The 21,242-nt window shown below is 38.7% G+C and overlaps 1 protein-coding gene across 2 annotated transcripts in view; it reads right to left on the bottom strand.

Annotated features, from left to right (window-relative positions):
- The window catches only part of Cpne4 (copine 4), a 470,863-nt gene that overhangs the window by 52,339 nt on the left and 397,282 nt on the right, over nt 1-21,242 (bottom strand). For both annotated transcript variants that reach the window (XM_015487310.2, XM_048793882.1), the window contains exon 8: nt 1,947-2,045. In XM_015487310.2, coding sequence (XP_015342796.1) covers nt 1,947-2,045 — 99 coding nt within the window. The remainder of the gene's footprint in view (nt 1-1,946; nt 2,046-21,242) is intronic.

The following is a 21,242-nucleotide window of genomic DNA, read 5'->3' as shown; positions in this document are numbered from 1 at the left end:
AAATGTTTCCCATATTCATTGATTTGACTATTTCTATTTATAGAGGTAAACAAGGCAGGAACTTTATAAAACCCTTTACAACTCTAGCAGGTGGTATTGATAAACTGTCATTGATTTATTAGCTCAATAGGGCCTGAAACTACTGTACATTAAGTGGAGTAACAATTTCTCTGGTTATATTTCTTATTATCATGAGAGTGACTTTACTTATAACGTAGTATTGATTGTAATCGTGGCCCTGAAACTCTGCATGCCTACTTGTGGGAGGTCTCTGCATGTTTGACACGTTGCTTGCAATATCTGGGACATAAGAACACACATGGGAGCCATTGCAGGAGCTAAGTGGATAGCTGCCCTTGAATTTCCAGAGCAAAGGTACACATTTGACAAGTGGATCTGATTCATGTTCAACTTCAAACTCTAAAGGTTATCAGTCAATTTCCATCCAATCTGATTTTATCCTGGCTTTACATCTGAAAGAGGGAACTTGAAAAATTAACTGGGGTAGGTGTGTGACTGTGGGTTCAATTCCTAGCACAGCCTCCCTGCTCCCCAAGAAAAATAAAAGGAAGAAAAATGAGTTGGGAAATCATCTCTAATCAGGATTTCTGACCAGACCATTCACATGATCTTAACTCTAAGGGAAGAGACTTTCTCAAAGACACTGAGCCCTGTGCTCTGATGTCACTACTCTCTGCTCTGTTGGGTCAGTAGACTTAGTGTAAGAATGGCAGGTGTCTTGGGATGATTTCCCCCAGGAGTAAACTCTTAGGCAGGGATATAAGTGAAAACAGGTCATCTGGCAGGTAATACCAGGATTACACCCATTCAGTGGGGAATTAGAGGAGGTAGCCATGGAAAAGTAGGTCATCAGTTCAGTGACACTGTTGGCAACTAGGGTTTTTCCTGTTGGGGAACTCTGAAAACCATACAGAGCACATGCCTCAGAGTTTTGCTATCTGAAGGGCAAGAGAGTTGGGGCATTTACATCCCAATTCTCATTAGTTGTTTGTCGAGGGCTACTTCCAGAAGGTGTTAGATCTTCCTCCGTACTTCCTGCCTGCTTTGGGCATGGGCAGAACAGGTTCTAGCAACCAGAAAAAGCCCTCCAGCAAAAAAGACTCAGGTACTGTAGCTGGAAGGTGGGAGACACACACTGGACAAGGACGAGAGGTTGCATGGTTAACGCTAAACAACAGTAACTGACTGAAGTTTAAGGGTGTGTGTGTCTGAGAGGGAAAAAAAGAGGGATTTAGGTTTCTATGTGGTGCAACGTGTCTTTGTGTTGTGTGGCAGTGTCTGGGTGCGTATCTTGATATCAAGTGTGTGATAGTAAAATTAATGAACTAGTTGAAAACCTGGTGCCTGTAATGAAAGTTTGGAGAATTCAAATAATTTCTTCAAAGCACTGAACGTGATGCCGCCAAGTCATGGAAATGTAGTGCCCCCCCCCCAAAAAAAAAAAAAAGAAAAGAAAAGAAAAGAAAGAAAAAAATAATACCACTAAGAGCTGGTATTTTGGAAGAGGAGGCTATGGAACAGGTGCTCTGCTAGTGTATAACGTGGATTGTTATATTTAATCATCACAAAAGTCTATAATATAGATATAATTATCACCCTCAGTTTTTGGGGTCAGAAGAATGAGGCACAGAGAAATTAAGTCACTTTTCCAAGACTACCAACCTAAAGGAAATGAGAAATTCTGTCATTCAACCTGTCCATCTTACGGGATGGAGAAAATGTATCCTTCAGGGGCAGTGTCTTGACCAAGGTCACACAGTGCTTTAGGTTGGGCTAGGTCTAGACTCAACATCTACCACAGTCCCTTTTCATCAGACTTACTCATACTTGGATGCTTAGTCTCTGGCAGTTTCATTTGCAGTTGAGTGCTAAGGAAACATCCCAGAGGGTGTCTGGGGCAGCACCCCAGGTGGTTTGCCAGGTACCTGTTTCCCTTCCATTGCTCCTCTCATCTCCTTGAATGTCGAGGTAAATTCTCCAATGAAGTCGTGCTTGCCATTGGAGTCCCAGTCCCAGACTATGCACTGCAAAAGACAGAAGAGTTATTCTTCTTATTATTTTTAAATTAAGAATGTTTCCACAACAACTGAAGGCAGTGTGAACTTTATGAGGAACAGCAGATGAAAGACATTTGTTTTCCAACAAAAGCTCAGCAGTCTGGTGTTGCAGCATGTAAGATGTAGTATTTTTATTTTTTTTATTTTTTAGATTCCATAGCATTTTACTCGGTCTTTTGTTCCTACACTCTCCAAACAGTTCTACGAGACAGCAGCATCTACAATAATTTGTCCATTTTTTTCAGATAGGTCAGGAAGACACAAAGGAGAAAAGTGACTTGCTAAAAGGACCATCTAGTAAATGAAAACCCAGGACTTGAAGGCAGGTGTCCTGCCTTAATTCCCATGCTCTTTTCCCCATCATAGACAGTCCTTGGTTTATAGCTGGAGTTGGATGCCTGAGTCCAAATCTATAGCTTTCTGTTAGTAATATGAATGGGGCCATGTTGATCACATTTTTCTCTTTCTGTACATGTTTTTTTTTTTTTTTTGTCTGATGGCAAAAGAGAATTACCAACAAAAATAAATAAGAAGGAAAAACAGTGAAGCCTTTAATTGTATGCACAAGAAAAATGAATCAAAGTTGGGGACCAATAAGCCATGTTGGTAAATATCAAGCATCCATTTCATACAAGCTGCAATTGTTCACTTCTAACAAGAGGGCTCCTCCTAACTCTGTTAAGGCTTAATCCTGGGGGGTCCAAGCAACACTCTGTAGAGTGACTAGATCAAATCAGCAGAGATCCCTCTGCTTGGTCTAGGTGAAGAGAAAAGTCCCTATTTTTTTTGAAGGGTAGTGGCTGGACTAAAGTCTCAAGCACTTAGACATCACTTTTATATTTTAAGCCAATGCTGTGCAGCAAAGAAGTCTTAGACTTCAAATAGGATAAAGGCAGCCTGGGGGAACTTTAACTTAGAAGCTTCCCCTCTTTGAACATTAGGGTTCAAAGAGGCAGCCTTGTCTTTTCTCAAGAATGCACCTCCTATTGTCCAGTCTGCCTGAAAAACCTGACTCTTAATCTGTTCCCATATCATGTGGGATGCCTCACAGATCCACAATGAAATCTGTTCAAAATGAAACAAATTTTCCACTAAAGTTATTTCTCTTTTATTTATTGCTAATTTATTTTCTGCAATAGTGAATTGTTCCAATACCCATCCCATAGGTACAAACAACAAACTAGGCATCCTTCCCAATATTCCTCTTTCCCCTCACTCTCACACATTGGGTCCTCTCCATTCTGTCTCCTAAATATTGTTGACTCCAGCCTTCTCTTCATTCCTACTGTTCCTTCCTAGTCTGTGTTACTACAATATGTTCCCAGTCTCTTTGCCTCCCTCAGACCTTCTCTGTCTACAATCCACTGATTATATTAATTACCTGCTTCAAATAAAAATGAAGATAAGCTAAGAAGTCTTCAAAGGTAATATCATGGTCTGGTTTCCTCAATATTCCCAAATTTACTCTTTGGGAGTAAATAATAATCCATGTTTATAATATTTTTAAAAAATATGAGGTTAGTAGGAATTAAACACATTTGCTAAGGCTTTTTTTTCCTTTCTCTTAAAGAGAAACTAATTTCTTAGCCATTTCTCTCTCTTTAAATGTAGAGAATTTGTTAGATAATTCTTTTAAGAAACCATTCATAAATAAGCCCTTTGATGATGAAAGAATGCATTAGAATAAATCAGAATGGAAGAGGTAAAGGGGGACTAAATTGCTCTGCTAAAAAGAAGTAATGGCCAAGTTGAGTGTTTTCTTTGATAACTAGAGACCCAGAGGTGAGATACAAGGGTGGGGTTAAGAAGAAATTAGGGCAGGTTTCATCAGAGGGCCGATGATAGACTACTGTAGTTTGGATCTTAAATGTGTCCCAAAGGTCCAATGATCCCCAGCCTGTGGTGCTGTTGGGGGTGGGTGGGTAGAACTTTTAGAAGGTAGGGCCCCATAGAAGAAAGTTAGGTCATTGGGGGCAGGCCTTTGAAGGGAATATAGAAACCCGGGCTCCTCTAATTCCTCTCTCTTTGCTCTGCGCCACCATTAGTTAAACAGACCTTCTCTACTATGTGCTCCTATCCTGGTATGCTGCCTTGTCATAGGCTTAGAAGTAATGGGCTAAATGATCCTGGATGAAAGCTTCAAAACTGTGAGCCAAAATAAATCTTTTCTCTTACAAAGTTGGTTATCTCAGGTATTTTGTCACAGTATTAGAAAGTTGACTGACACATGGATTCAGCATTGGGATGGGAGGAGGTGAGAGACAGGTAAGAAACTTCAAAACCGTGATGTCTAATTTTCTCCTCCATCTCCACCATTTACTTTCCCCCTCCCATTAACCCTGAGATACCAGTAAATGTGCAAGCCATAAGAGTATCATGCGAATGGTGACTTGGAGAATAAATGAGAGGACCATGTTCAGATTTCGGGGACAAGCAGTCCAGAGGACTGTGTGAGATGACCTACAACAAGACTGAGAGTTGAATGAAGCTCAGGACTGTGGAGCAAGAGCTTGACAGCTAAATCCTAGGAGTGGAACACCATAGAATTACTGTGGAGGGCTGTCACTTCTGTAGTAACACTGACTTAAAATTCAAGTTTCTTTATTTAGAATTTTTTTTAAAAAAAGTTTGACCATAGAAAATTGCACAATTACAATTAACATTCAGTCAAAATTATTACTCAATTTAAACTAATTTGTTGGTCATTATATGTTTACTCAACCCGCAGATGCTGAAAGCAAACTATTATCATATGAAAGTCTGAAAATTCTTTTGGTTAAAAAAATTACTCTTGAGCTTATACAATTTGCTTATAGTGCTATGACTAAATATATCTGGTTTTCTTTCCAATTGCATAATAAGATTGTATTTCTTTGTCTTCTTGGATATTGAGGTAGCTCCATAACTTGTATTGGCTGGTAAAATATAAGAAAAAGCTATTTGAATACTTTCAGAAGGAAGCTTTGAGAGCTGGAGCATGATTTACAAGGTTTATCTCTCCCTGTGTCTTGGTGATCAACAACATAGCAGCCTTTCTGTCAATCCTATGAGAGGGTAACATGCAGCAGAGCTCTCAGATGACCCACAATGGACATATACATATTCAAGAAACAAATATCTGTACTACAACATAACCTACTCTAAGAATCATTTAAATATGTAAAGCATTGTCATCAGAAAAGATTATAATTTACTTTGATTCCATAATGGGGAAAAACAGAATTTGGAGAGGAGGTTACAAAAAAATAGCAAAGAAACATTTACTATAATTAAATCTATTAAAAAACAAAATAGTATAAAAAGTATGTTTTGGGCTGGGATTGTGGCTCAGCGGTGGAGCGCTCGCCAGCATGGGCGGGACCCGGGTTCTATCCTCAGCACCACATAAAAATAAAGGCATTGTGTTGTGTCCATCTACACCTAAAAAATAAATATTAAAAAAAGTATATTTTATTGCTGAAACTTTTCTAGTGTAAGCTGCAGGCACACAAACATAATGAAGAAAGTAAAGTGCAGAAAGTATAAAGGACTTTATGGGACATTGATGGATTTGAACTTCCTTCTAACTTGGAAATGGTAAGATTAGTTCCAGTTGCACAGGGTTCAAAATAAAGTCAATGAGAGGATTAGTTCAATTTAGTTGAAATGCAAAGCAATACAATGTGGCTTTGGTAGGAATTGTGAGAGCCTCTTTTGAATTCAAGGTACAATGAATTTCCACCTTGTTTTTCCAATGGACAGTGGAACAAGATGATGGTCTGGTCATTTGGCAAAGTGCTCAGGATATGCACCATAAGCATATCCTCCTTACTGACTGACCCTCAGACATTATGTGGAGCGAGAAACACAATAAAGCTTGCTGTGCCTGGACAGAGAAAGAAGGATGCTTTCTAAGATCTTTTCCTTTTAAGTCTCATAATGTTGCTCCAAGTAAATCCAGCCTGCAGAATGCTTGAGGGTGACACTCAGTGACTTACTCTTTTACAAAGGAAAAGGCAAAGGAGGCAGATGCAAGTAAGAGAAAAAATAGCAGAAGCAGCCTTTTAAAAACATTCCCCTGCATCGTCAAAGAGAGTAGTAGTCTTCTTCTTTAGGGGAAGGGGCAGAAACCATATGGAACTCCTTCCTGGCCCTTTCTTAGATTCTCCACCATACTTGGGTTAGTTCCCTTCCCTTCTTCGTCTGTCAGGATGTTTGTAATGTGATGGGGAAGAAAGGAAGTGACCACCCAACCTCCCTGAACTGGAGGATGAGTTGTGCTTGACACGTCTCCCACTAGGTCTTTCCAACCAGGCACCACAGCTTACTCAGACCCTGCTTCTTCCATCAGCTGGCATTGCTCAGCATGGCAGTTGCAGAATTTCATTTTGACCTTTCTCAGAAGGGATCCCAAAGGAAGGAAGACATGGTGAAACAGACAAATAAAAACACTTTTTTTTCCCCTTTCTCCCTACCACGAGACTAGTTTCTGACAGCTCTGATGAGGCTGACAACAGAAGAATGCATCGTGGCAGAAAGGAAACAGATCAACCACTCTGTAGAAAAACTGAGACACAGGCATAGTTCCTGGTGTGAATCCATAAGGAGGCCTTGACATATCTGTGAGAGCTCAGCATCTCACAGCTACCCACAAACCAGAAAGCCTTCCCAAGTTCTTACATCTCACAAAGGAGTTTATTAACAGAATTTTAAAATGTCTAAGCTTGACAGATGGTCCAGTTAACCGCCTCAAAGAAAACCCATGGCAGAGACATGACTTTTGCAAGTTCACCCAGGACAGTAGGGACAAAAACCTAGATCTCCTGCCTCCCTGACCTCACCAGTCCTACACAAAATTGTAATAAAAAACAGATAGTGCTTACTATGTGCCAGACAGTATTCTGATCTCTTTAGACATATCAAAGCTGAATATCTGCATGCAGGAAAATGAAATAGAACATGTATTTCACCTTATAACAGAAATCAACTCATCCTGGATCAGAGACTTACTCCTAAGACTGGGAACTATACAACTCTAAGAAGAAAACATAGGGGAACACCTTGTTGTCATTGATCTTGACAATGATTTCTTGGATATGACAATAAAAGCATAGATAACAAAAGCAAAGGAAGGCAAGTAGAACAACATCAAACTTAAAAGCTTCTGCACAGCAAAGGAAGTAGCCAACAGAATGAAAAAAACAACCTATTAAATAGGAGGAAATATTTGCAAACCATAGATCTCCTAAAGGGTTCACTTCCTAAAGAACTCCTACAACTGAATAGCAACACAAGGAAACAGGCAAATAACTTGATTTTAAAATGGGCAAAGAATTTGAATATGTATTTCTCCAAAGAACAAATGGCCAATAGGCACATAAAAGATGTTCAGAGTCATTAATAATCAAGGAAATGCAATTAAATTACAATGAGATATCACCTCATACTTGTTGGAGTAGTTATTTACACACACACACACACACACACACACGATAATAAGTGTTGATGAGGATGAAGAGAAATTGGAACCCCTTGTTGGTGGGAGTGTAAAATTATGCACCAGTTAGTTATGAAAAACAATTGTGGAGTGCCCCCCCCCCCCGCAAAAATAATTGAAACAGAAATACCATGTGATCCAGCAATCCTACTTCTGAGTTTATATCCAAAAGAGCTGAAATTAGGTTCTTGAAGGGATAGCTAATAGCCAAGATATGCTACTCAGTCATTCATACATCTGTCAATAGATATCAAGATTATCAAAACATAATCTTAATATCCATTGACAGATGAATGAATGACTAAAGAAAACATGGCAAATACATAAAAAGGAATATTATTCAGCCTTAAAAAGATGGGACGACTGTCATTTTTGGTAGCATGGATAAAACTGGAGGACATTATGTTAAGTGAAATAAGCCAGGCCGAGGACAAAATACCATGTGATTCCACTCACATGAGATATGTATAATAGACAAACTCATAAAAGCAGAGAGTACAATAGTGGTTATCAGGAGCTGGGGATGGGGAATTGGTGAGTTGTTGTTCAATGGGTGCAAAGTTCTGTTATGATAGATGAATAAATTTCAGAGAGCTAATGTACAACATAGTGCCTATACTTCACAGTAGAGTAGTATAGATGTCAAATCATTAAGTGGGTAGATCTCATGCTGTTTTAACTATATAAAGCAACAACAATACCACTCCCCCCCCCCAAAAAAAAATTAAAAAGACACAAGAAAGCTTTGGAAAGTCTCTGGGCCTGATTGTGGTGATGGTATCATGGTTGTTTACCTGTATCCACTCTCACCAAATTGTGCATATTAAATACATTCAGTTATTTACACATCAACTATACCTCAATAGAGATGTGTAAAAAAATAGATTTTCTTGAATAGTCCAGGTGGGCTGGATACATGCAATTGGTCCTCTCATGATGATATGCCAACATTTATTGAACACTTACTTTGTCCCACGCACTGTTCCAAGCCCTTGAGATGCTCTGACTCATTTGGTCTTCATAATACCCCTACTACTCAGGCACTATTGTTATCACCTCCCTTTAACAGATGAGGAAATGGAGTGACAGGGAGTTTAATTAACTAGTGCTGTCATAGAATATTCAGGGAATTTAAAATGCAAATGATTTTGACTTCAGGATTCCTAAGGTTGGAATCAGGTCCAGTTTGTGTTGGGAAGATATGAGCTACCCAAGATGTGATCATAAAACGACATAGCTGCTGCCATCACTGCAGAATTCTCCTAAATGGCAACTATTGTTCTTGGTTTAAAACCATTTTTTTTTAAACATTGCAGCTTGACACTGGTCCAAGTAAAATAGGAATCTGTCAAATGTCTCCAAGCTCCCTAGTAAAATACCATCCCCTTGGCTCCCTTCGCAGCCTGTTTACATTGGCTTTGACATATCTTCAACTACACAGCAACAATTGGTTTATGATTCTATATTTACAACTTGAAAAAATTTACGAGAACTGAATTTTTTTTTTTTAAATCAGGATTTATCACAGTTCTTGGGTGCAAGAAAGAACTTGGATACATGTTTGATTGATAAATTTTGGGTGAAAAGGCCTTTCTCCATTCAGTTGAAGGCAGTTCTCTGAGATTTGGCCCCATTTCCATGAAGATGCAAAGGAAAGGGAAGGTATCGTGATAATCTGGTTAATTATTCTCAAAGGAGGCAAACAGAAGGTCAAGGTGTGTTAGCAGTTGTAGACATGGTCACAGGGCCAGGATTGCAGAAATGGAATTCTTGACACAGTTTTAGTGATTGTAGACACAGGCTGCTTGGACCTGGAAAGCAGGAGACCTGAGATCTAGTCCCAGCTCTTGGAGACCTTGGTGAATTTCTAAGCCTCTTAGTGCCTCAGTTTCCTCCTCTATAAAATGGATGTCTGGGAATGAAAATTGGAACATGTGCTTTCTAAGATCCTTTCCAAATCCCAAACTCCCCAGTACACGGCATTATATTATTGTATTATTATTATTCCTCTTTAAGTGTTCAGTTCCAAAATCTGAGATTATCAAATTGAAGCAAGAAAATTGTTAACTAGCTGTGATGTTTTGGATATGAGATGTTTCCCCAACGTTCCTGTGTTAATGCAAGATTGTCAGAGGTCCAATGATTGGATCTTTGTGAGAAACTATAGGAGGAAGAGATAGGTCACTGGTGCATGCCTTCAAGGGGCTCATCTTCCCCGGGACTCCTTCCCTCCTTTCTTTCTGCTTCCTTGCTGACATGAGTGAAGCAGCTTCCCTCTTTTCTATCGTTCTGCTATGATGTTCTGCCTCATCTCAGACCCAGAGCAATGGACTAGGTCAACCATGGACTGAACCCCTGAGTCTGTGAGCCAAAATAACTTTTTTTCCTATAAGTTGTTCTTGTTAAGTATTTTGATCACAGTGACAAAAAAAGTTGACTAACACACTCACTATCAATACCCAATTAACATAATACTACTCTTTTCCTTTTCTTTTATTGCATACCTTTATATCCCTTGGACAAGTAAAAAGACATTTGTTTATTGTTCCATGGTGAGCTTCACAAAAACTCCATAGATGGGAAGATCAGTTTTTACAGGTTATGATTTGACCCCATCTCCTTGAAGATGCAAAGGAAAGGGAAGATATCGTGATAATCTGGTTGATTATTCTTAAAGGAGGCAAACATATAAGGCAAAATAATAAAGCCACTGAAGGTCACTTATCTCAAAACACGAAGCTAGCAAAAGTTGAATCAGGCTGTGCACCTGGCTTAATTTCTTTACATTTGGGGCCCTTTCCATTATAGTGCTTGGCTTCACGACTTACTTCTGCCACATATCTTTCTAGTGGAAGGTCTTTTTCTTTTTACTTTTTCTTAAAAAATGACCAACTCATTCAAGGATATTTGACCTCTCTGTATGAATACAGAATTTTACATTTTAAAATTTCTCTGCAATTACAGGCACTTTTTAAAATTGTTCAGAGTGAGTAATCTAGAAAGAGCTTTACTGGACTCATTTAAAGGAGGAATTGCAAATCCAGAATATCAAAATTAGATGCAAACAGGGTCAGTAATGTGAGAACCAAACTATGTCTCCATATTTCTCTGTGTAGATCAGACTTCTAACTGTACCTTTTGGGAAATCAAGAGATATCCTATCATTTTTTTATGGAGTTTTTAGGCAAAAAGATACAATCTTATTTCTGCTTATTATTAGGGATTTGTGAGAATTTCATCCATTATTTAGTATTTAGGATGACTTATTTTTTTCACAAAAATTCAAGGATAACCTTTGACACAAAATTTAATGGTTTACATAGGTCTATAAATAACTGAAAAGAATATCTAATATCTGTATCATGGTAGAGGGCAGACTCTGAAAAATTCTATAGGAATTTATGTAGGAAATTAGGTGGGACCTGAATGAAGAGGAGAGTTTCTCAATTAAGATTTTATAGTTAGAGCAGCAGAAATGGCAGGAAGGCTGGGGACTCAGTCATGTCTGTCTCTGGGATTTGCCTTCACTGGACTGGTGTACAGGACTGCTAGAAACCTCTCTGTATAAAAGCCTTAGGATCTTCTGCAGGACTCATTCCAACACGAAGTGAGTTCAAGCTGAGGAGATGGGTCCTTGAACAAAGAATTGGAGGCTAGTGGGGAAAGACAAGGCTGTGCAGAGTCTGGTGACAATCACTCAGGTTTGTTCCCAGGCTCTGCCCCCCCGGTCTTATGTCTCAGTTATAGAAAGAGGGATATAAATAAAAAGGCAGCTTTAAAGAGCATTGTTCACAAAATATCAGGAATAGAAGGGGAGCCTCTGATGCACCTAGAACACAGAATGCAAGTTTGAGCATCTCAAGGACTGAGGTGCATCTCCATGCAGCAGGGGTGTTGCTTAGAGACTGAAGATGAAAAAGAGGTGGGTGCAGCAGCATCAGGGATATCTGCAAGTCTCACAGGGCATGGATGTCCACACACAAAGGTATCCATGCAGCAAGACGGCAGCAACAGAGTAAATGGTGATGAAATTATTGGAATCCAGTTAACATGACTTCAATGGGCTTACAAGTTAATGCTTCATGTGAGTTTCTGATACAATGAAAGTGGGGAGGAAATCTCAGCTGGCTTCAAATGCAGTAGGAGTAGGAGACAAAGCACCAGGTGAGGGGCATGGGCCATGCCACAAAGTAGCTTAAGTGATTTTTGAATGATCATAGGGTAAAAAAAAAACTTGAATTTTTTACAGAAACAATGGAAGGTTTGACTTTTTTAGAGTGGAGTTGGAAAGTCCTGCTTCAGTAGATGAGGCAATACCAAGTAGCTTGCGGTTCAACTACTAGCCTTTGTTTTAAGGGTCATACTAAATATTATGTATGCTACTATGTTTTAATTCAAGGGCAGACCCACAGGTGAGTTTGTGTACAGATATCCATCACCCATTTTCCCTTCCTGGCTTGCTCTCACTGGCTGCTCCCTGCCTCAAGAGGAAGCATGGAACATCGAGGGCATGAAATTTCAAAACTGTGGGGGAGCGCTCTGTGCTATCCTGGGATTTAGCCACCTTCCTTATTAGCAACATGCACCCACATCAATGAAGCTTCCTGCAGTCCTGAAACTCAGATCATGTATGCCGTGAAAGGGGCAACATATTGAAGGATGAGCTCCCTTTACAGACTAGGGGCAGCACCTTTTACTTTATAGCTTGCTCTGACTCCAGAATCCATAGATTCTGGAATCTCTGGTTGTGGAATTTGCTATTTAAAAAAGAAATTCTGCTCTCAATTTATGCTTTGCCTTTATCTCACTACATTTTCATTAATGGGACAAAAACTTCCCTTTCCAAATTTGGAGAACTGGTTAAAGATGTCAGCCCCTCCAGGAGAGGGAATATTTTTATGGCAAGAGGGAACTCAGTAGTGGTCTGGTATGGTGGAAATAGCAGCACTCTGAGTCATTCAGAATTGCACTCAAACCTCCTTTTCACCAAATAACTGTGTAATCATCCCCAACTCACTTTGCCTTTGTCTGACCAGTTTATTCATCTCTAGGGTGGGGAAGATATTCTTTTCTACTAACCAGGATTCGTTACCCACCCACATACACACATGCACCCATACAGAGCTTATCAGCTACAATGGACAAGGAATTGTCCATTTATTCCCAAAAGGGATAAAAAAAAACAAAAACTTAGCTTCTTCCCTTAAGATGCTGATGATAGAGTGCAGGAGACAGATATGCAAATAAATAAGAGTGATGCAGAGTGGAAATAGCAAAAATGGAAGGTTGCACCAAGGGTGATCTGGGAGTATTCGCCATAGATAGTCAGGGAACGCTTCCAAGAGCAAATAAGAAAATAGCACCTGGTAAATGGAATTTGCAAATAAAACATTTCTTCTCCTATTTATACAGAAGAACAAATAACTAATATCAGATCCTCTCCTGAGCATAACGTAAGGACAGATAAGAACAGAAGGGCATGCTGGGTGCCCCAAGGGACAATTGAATTATGCAGACGTACCTTCTCTTCTCTCTTGTTTACATGTGAGCCTCCACAGAACTGGAATATAATTTTCCCAGTCGAGTCTCTCCTCTCCCCTATGATTATGTGCCCCAGAGAGGATGCAAGCATTCCAAAGCTCCCTTATGGTGGCATATGTCTGTAATTCCAGCAGCTGAGGCAGGAGGATTAAAGTTCAAAGCCAGCCTCAGCAACTTAGCCAGGCCCTAAGCAACTTAGTGAGACTCTGTCTTAAAATTTAAAGTAAAAATATATAAAAGGGATGAGGGCTGGGGATGTGCCTTAGTGGTTAAAGGCTTCTGGGTACCAAAAAAAAAAAAAAAAAAAAAAAAAAGAAAAAGAAATAAAGAAAGAAAGAAAGAAATGTTATGGAGAGACAAGCACAGACCTGGGAAGACTCAGACTAAAATCCCTATGTGATCTTTGATGTTAACAAACTGTGAGTCCTTGGGCAGGTTATTGAACCTCTCTGGACTTCAGCCTTCATCTGAAAATGACTAGCTTGCATTGGAGAAATAGTAATCAAAATTTTGTTGCTTAGAAATTTAGCATGCCTAAGGAGAGCTTGTTAAATTTTAGCTTTCCAGGCCTGAATTCAGATATTCTGATTCAATTGATTGATGGGTAACAAGAATTTGCCTTTAAAAAAAGTTATTTTATCCCATTCTTGTGGTAGAACATGAGGTGGAGTTACACTGGTCTTGTGTTCATATACAAGCATAGGAAAGTTATGTCCGATTCATTCTATTGTCTTTCCTATTCCCATCTGTCCTTCCTTCCCTTCATTCTCCCTTATCTAATCCAATGACCTTCTATACTTCCCCTCCCTACCTTCCCTTTCTATGTGTTAGCACCCACATATCATCCTATGTATATATATCAAAATACACCCTACTTTCATGTATATCTAAAAACAACAAATAAAAAATATTTTATTTATTTTTAAGAATTTTTCTTTGAAGTAAGAAATTTGCTAGTTCAGATGCATGTAGTCTCTAGACACAATGAGAACCACTGGATGGAAAATCCAGGCGTCCGTGGTCTGTGACTATGATGGTAGTAATAACAATTACATCCTGGCTCACAAGGTCTTCTTCAAATCAGTAAAAATCAGACACAAAACAATATTCAAGGGGCCATCCAGGCTACTTAATGATCATTTAATGTAGTATTGCTGTAGGTAGGCAGACAAAATCCTGAAATGTTACACTCAGGAAAGCCAGACTGGCAGGTGCCCAGGAAGGAAGCGCTATGGGTGTGAGAGTTTTATTTTGCTAGTTCACACTTCCGTGCTTTTCTGGATTGCAGCCAAGCTTGGAACTATTCCACAGTGAAGTGTGTCACTCTTGGAAGCTTTCCTTGGAGATTTATGGCCTTGGAAGACCTTGGTTAGTTCAGATAAGCTTCAAAGCCTCCCAAATGCTTGTCCAAACCTTTTTAACTTCACACCTTGCTACTCTTTAGGAAGACTGAAATTCCTATGGTGGTGTGGGCAGAGTGAGGAGGTGGGTCTTGACAGTTACTTATGCCTCAAGCTTTTAAGGAAAGCTTTATTTTCATTATCAGAGTCACTCTGCACTGGTTCATCCTGCACTGTGCTTTTCTACCAAATTTGCAGTTGTGTGAGACCTAACTGAAAACCTGATATTTGATCTGGGGACTGATTGGGATGGACTGGGAAGACATTCTTGTCTGAAATGCAAATATAAATACGATTCCTAGTTATTTCATAGATAATCAATAATATGAATCAGTCTAGTTGGCTGTTGGGATCTGATGCAGGCTGCTTTGAACATCTGAGGAAGCACAGCCATGAGGAGGTTATCTCCTTCATCCAACTCTCCTTCTCCTCTCCTTCTCCATCTCTCTGTCTCTATCCATGTCTCCACCTCTCTGTGTATTTCCTTGATATACTTAGATAAATTTGATCTGTAGCAGGAAGCAGAAAAAAAATATTGTGGATCTCCTCTCCTACACTTTTTTTTTTTTTCATCCATTATCAAGCCTTTATTGAATACCTACATTGTATTAGTAAATGAGCTACAGGACCTAGAGGAACAAAGGCACGTAAGTATAATACATAGAGTAATAAAGATAAAGATAGGGAAGATAGATGGATTAATCTTTACTTGTAAAAGCTTACAATCCGTTGGTGAAATCAGACATTAATTATTAAGAAAAAATTAAAATTAAAGTGAGTGCATAATAGAGACCCAAGAAGCATTGTTTTGATAAATGAATGAGTGAATAAAACCAAAGTTTAAAGGAATCTTTGATGCAAGAGTCTTGGAGTGTTTCCCACAAATGCTAAGTAATAAATCTTTCCAAATATTTTGGCGCCTTGGTAGGATCTGATATATAAATCCCTATTTTATTTAGAATTTTGGTGAGATTATAACTTTATAATCTTGAGCTCTTAAGTTCTACAGCTCAAGAACCTGGGATACAGTGCCCCCAGTGTGTGCTGTGGCATGAAATAGAAGTCTGTCAACATCTCATGTTGGAAAGATTCAGTGAAGACCAGGCATTTTGGAGAAAACCATCTCAGAATTCTGAGTTACACCAACAATTGTTCTGCATAATCCTCAAAGGGAGAAGTGTTGGTTTCAGAATGGCCACTACCTTGTGAAGGCAAGATTTCTCACTTTCCATGGGCTCAATAATTATCTCATCCAGAGATAGAAAGGATAGATCCAATAGTCTTCAAGTTCTTGTCCTATTCTTAAAATGATTGAAAAAAATCATATGACTTCCATTCCCTTCACTAGTGACATTCCCACCTGGCAGCAGGATCACAGTCAACTGGGCATTACCACTGAGTCACACTTCTTATTAATAGATCAACACACTCTTAGATCCCTACTCTCCTGTCATTGATTTCATGCTAGCTGGTGAGACACACCAAGGTAAATTCTACTAGAAGGCCATTTCTAAAATTATCTTATTTCATTTCTACTTAAAATAGATCTCCAATAGGCATTGGTCTTTCCTCTGGAGATATTGAATTAAACTTTTAAAAACTGCAAAATCTGTTTTGATGTGAGAGAAAGATTTCCTAACCCTATTGGAAAAAAGGTGAGATTTGAACTTTGATCTCTGAAGAGATTCTGTGCTTGTCTGTGTACCCCATTGTCTATTTATTCATCATTAAATAAACTTACATTGAGTATCTACTTTATAGAACTTTCTGGAAATTGATTGCATGATAGTTGAGACAGGATACTATTGTACCATGTTTTTCTAAAAAATATTTCTTAGTTATAGATGGACACAATACCTTTATTTATTTATCTTTATGTGGTGCTGAGGATCTAACTCAGTGCCTCACCCGTGCTAGGGGAGGGCTCTACCACTGAGCCACAACCCCAACCCCTGCACCATGTTTTTGTGAAGTTAATCCACTCCAATATTTACCAAGCCCCAGAGCACTGTACAAAATTCCTTGGATGGATTAATTGTCTACAGGCAATTCAGAGATGCAAAATATTTTAATCAGAGGATGGGCATAATCAGATAGCAATTTAGGAAAGGTCATTCCAGTTGTTAAGTAGGGTTGAATAAGTGGAAGAGGGGAGTTGAAATCCAGTGAGGGCTTTCGGTAAATCTGTGACCCTGAAAAGATGATCAAAGTATTAAGATAGTGGAAATTATAGATCTGGATCTCTAAGGTAATACTGGGGTTGAGAGAGAAGAAAGGGAAGAAGAAGAAACTGAGTATTACCCTCAAAATTCTGGCTTGGGAAACCATTCACCTAGATCAGAATCATAGGAAGGATGGATTTGAGGGCCAAGGGTTAGATTAGAACTTGGCCATGAAGAGTTCTTGACCTCTAATAAATACCCGTGTTCTCTGAACCCATGACAGGCAATCATTATTTCTTCCAGCAAAATGCCTATGAAGGAAAAAGAGTTTGAAGACTGGAAAAGAACAGGTGACTCTATCTGTATGGCTTAATTGGTCTGGAAACCACAAGCTGGCAATGTGGGATTAATTTGCAGCCAGAAGGAAATTTTGACACAGCCATGTGTGTTTCTAACATAAGCTCATCTATTTGCTTCTTTTGTTATTGCTTAATGTGCCCATCATAGGTATTCAGGACTTAGGGTTGTCTAAAAAAGGGAGAAAATCAGAACCTAAAAGCATGGGGAAAATTAGCCACTCTTAACCAATCATGAAAACCACATAAAATAGTTTTGCCTCAGCAATTCCAGATATTCAGGAGGCTGAGACAGGAGTATGGCAAAATAAAGGCCAGGCTCAGCAACTCAGGGAGACCATGTCTCAAAACTTTAAAAAAAAAAAAAGAGCTAGGGATCTAGCTCAGTGGTAAAACACCCTTGGGTTTGATCCCCGGTAACCTCTGCCACACACACTAAAACACTGTTGTCATATACAAACCAACAGTGGATGTTCAAATCAGAGAGACCATCCATCCATCCATCTATCCATCAACAATATAAAAGAAATTTAGGCATTCCGATCAGATTCATAAAAATTGCTTGAGACCCCTGCTTTATCACTATAATTGATCTTGGTCCCCGCTCTTTTCTAGAGTCTATATTTCCTTGGCTTTCTTGGGCTGGATGGTTAGCTTATCCTTGAGCACATTAGTATCTGACCTTTGAAGTTCAGGACTTTTTAGTGCCTTCCTAATTCCTGGGATTCTATCATTTATAGCCTTTTTTTAAAAATTACATCTGACTCAAGTCTGGATCCTGGCTCCTTTCTCAGAAATTGGCTTCCGACTGGAGTCTTATGTAGACTTATTCTAGCCATTTTCTAAATAACTAGAAACCAAGTCTAGGATAATCCAATATTTTGTTTTTTAAAAAGTTTTATTTAGTTTTTTTTTGGGGGGGATGGGTGTCTCTGTTACTAGAAGCTACTTCTTTTTTTCCCTGTATCACTTAGCTTTTCTGCTTACATTGAGCCATTCAGCACCAACCTCACTGTTATGATACTTATTTATCTAATATGACAAAAACAGTTTGAGAAAACCAAAAATTTTACCCTAAGTTGTTAGCCAAAAATTGACAGTGACACTTTACTTTTTTAAAAAAGAAGCAATTCTCTTCTAAGCAATAATTACTATGATCAGATTTCTGGGTAGAACACTTTCCTGAGAGAGAGAAGAATTCAACTCTGTGAGTCAGTCAGAAAGACATCCCCTTCTTTCCATCCAGATGGAGTGAGACACACATTTGCAAGATGGACAAGCAGAGAGCTCAGATTTTGACAGTGTTAAGCAGGGTCACTGACCTATCTTATCAGGCTTATTACCCAAGTAATTGGACTTTCCTTCTCATTCAATTTCCATGACTGGACAGACCAATAGCTTTATTTATCATTGGGGAGATGAAAGATATCTTTTTTTTTAACCTGGAAGTCTAAATCCATTCATTCACTGATGGGAATGGACCTCCTTGTAACAGCCTCATCAATAACTACTTTGGGAAGCCAGCAAAAGTACTGGCATCTAATTAAACATTTATTCTGGCTGTCATAACATTCAACATATTTTCAAAGGTGGTTTTTTGATTGATGAACCCCAAGGTTCCATCTAAATTTTATTCTGCACATCAAGGTTATCATTTGCAACACCAAAGATCAAAATTTATTAATCCAAATGGCAGCAAAATATTTTAAAAGTTCACTTCACAGAGCATTAGTTCTATGGTTTATTTTATAGAACACCGGTTCTATGGGAAGTTAGTAGGCATTAATGAAAAAAATAAGAAGTGGATCCTCAAATAAGTTTGGGTTACCCTGGGATAATAGAAGTCAAACCATTTTCTCTAATTGCAGGGACTCCTTATAAGATATTCTGAAATGCTAATGTTCAGGGCACAAAGGTGAAATAAACCAGCTACCAGGGAAACAGTATTTAAGGAGATGCTCATAGAGTACTGTAAGTTCAGGAAGCCAAATGGGATTTTCCATATAATTTTCACCCTATTTGCCTTACTTTGGCTGAGGTCCTATTAATATGCATTGTGAATATATTTTTTTCAAGATTAGGGCATAATATAAAATATTTCCCTATTTTATTGACCAAGGAACTTTGTGTGTGTGTGTGTGTGTGTTTGCATTTAGCTAAGACTTTTTATGAGATTAGAATCTTGTGAAACAAAGTTTGAGAAATAAGCTTATTTTTTACTCATTTACATAATATTACTGATATTATGTAATATTACATCATTACCTAATGTCTACCATGTACTGTATAATGGCAAGGCACAGAGAATATGAAAATGAAAGCTATCCCTTTCTTTCAAATGTTGAAATACAGTAGGAAAAATCAGCCCTAATAAACCAGCCATACAATTTAGTAAGTGCCATGCTCGAGGTTGCATTTAATGTGGAGTACTGTAGGATTAGAGTAAGTGGTACTTTGCTCAGTGGGGAGTTGGGGAAATTCAGTGAAGGATTTGTAATGGAGCTGAATGGGGAAGCTGAGTTTTGGAGGATGAATGCAATTGATCCAGAGGTTGAGAGGGTGATAAATTTTCCAGGTACAAGGAATGGCAAATGTATGCTGTGTATACTATGGTAGGAAAACCCAGAGCTTGTCTGGGGACCTGCCTGGTGTTGATCATGACTGTTGAGATGGAGCTGGGGGGAAGATAAAATGAACATTGAAGTCAACTGTCCTTAAAGAAAGTGTATCTAGGATGTTTATAATAGTGGAGAATTGAGGGCAGGTATTGGAAAGGTTGTATGAGTACATGTATAAAACACCCTCCATAGATTGGTGTGCAACCAGAAGGGTGCAGAACTCACACGATACGAATCCACACAGTCATTCTTTCCTATTTCCTCTTGTTCTAGGGCTGTGGCACATGCTGTTCCTTCTGCCCGGAATGTTTTTCTCTTCAACTTTTCCTATGTATCTCTCCTCAAATTTTAGATATCTGCTCAAATGCCTCTTCCTCGGGTATGAAAGCTAGATCTAGCTTGTTATAAACTTTCTTCTCTCTCTGTACTTTTCCTTCAATGCACACATTTTGGATTATATGTTTTCACAAATACTTGATTAATTTCTATCTCCTCTAAGAACCATAAGTTAGCTCCATGGGGCAGCACCACTTCTATTTCACTTATTATTTTATTACCAATGACTACCATAGAGCTTTGTGGATTTAGGTGCTTAGGGAATATTTGTTGAATGCCTATCAGAGTTGGTTAGCTATCCACTAGATATGTGTGTTCCTCTTGTGTAAGGCAGGGTCCTGTTGGATGGGCCAGCCATGTGAACAGTTACCACCAAGGAATATGATGTGCTTCACCTCTGGACTGAACTAATAAGAATGAGGTGTGCTTTCTTCATTATCTTTTCCTATCCATCAAGATGATGGGATGATGAACTTACAGGTGTTGGAAGCCCAGATCTCCAAATCATAGTATGAAGGCTATCCATGGAAAACCTAATTTGATTTTCCTTGACTGAGAAATAGGTCTACATTTAACTAAGCACTGAGAATTCAGTTTTTTAAAATTTGTAAATAATACATGTAAAGGAATGAATGAAAGATTAAAACAATATGAACTGAACAGACTCTTCTCAGAAATATGATCCGTCAAGAAATATATTAAAAAATGATCAACACCTCTAGCAATTAAGAAAAATGCAAATTACAATTATGCTGAGACTTCATCTCACTCCAGTAAGAATGGCAATTATCAAGAATACAAGTAAATGTTGGCAAGGATGTGGGGGAAAAGGCACACTCATACATTGCTGGTGGGAATGCAAATTGGTATAACCACTCTGGAAAGCAGTATGGAGATTCCTCAGAACACTAGGAATGGAACCACCATTTGACCCAGTTATCCAACTCCTTGGCATATACCCAAAGTACTTAAAATCATCATACTAGAGTGATGTGGCCACATCAATGTTCATGGCAGCTCAATTCATTTTTTTTTCTTTTTTCTTTTTTTTTTAATTGGTTGTTCAAAACATTACAAAGCTCATGACATATCATCTTCCATACATTTGATTCAAGTGGGTTATGAACTCCCATTTTTTACCCCAAATACAAGTTGCAGAATCACATCGGTTACACATCCACATTTTTACATAATACCATATTAGTGACTGTTGTATTCTGCTACCTTTCCTATCCCCTACTATCCCCCCTCCCCTTCCCTCTCATCTTCCCTCTC

The sequence above is a fragment of the Marmota marmota genome, unplaced genomic scaffold, assembly GCF_001458135.2.
Source record: "Marmota marmota marmota unplaced genomic scaffold, marMar, whole genome shotgun sequence".
Taxonomy (NCBI): Eukaryota; Metazoa; Chordata; class Mammalia; order Rodentia; family Sciuridae; genus Marmota; species Marmota marmota.
This window is presented reverse-complemented; position numbering and strand designations above follow the sequence as displayed.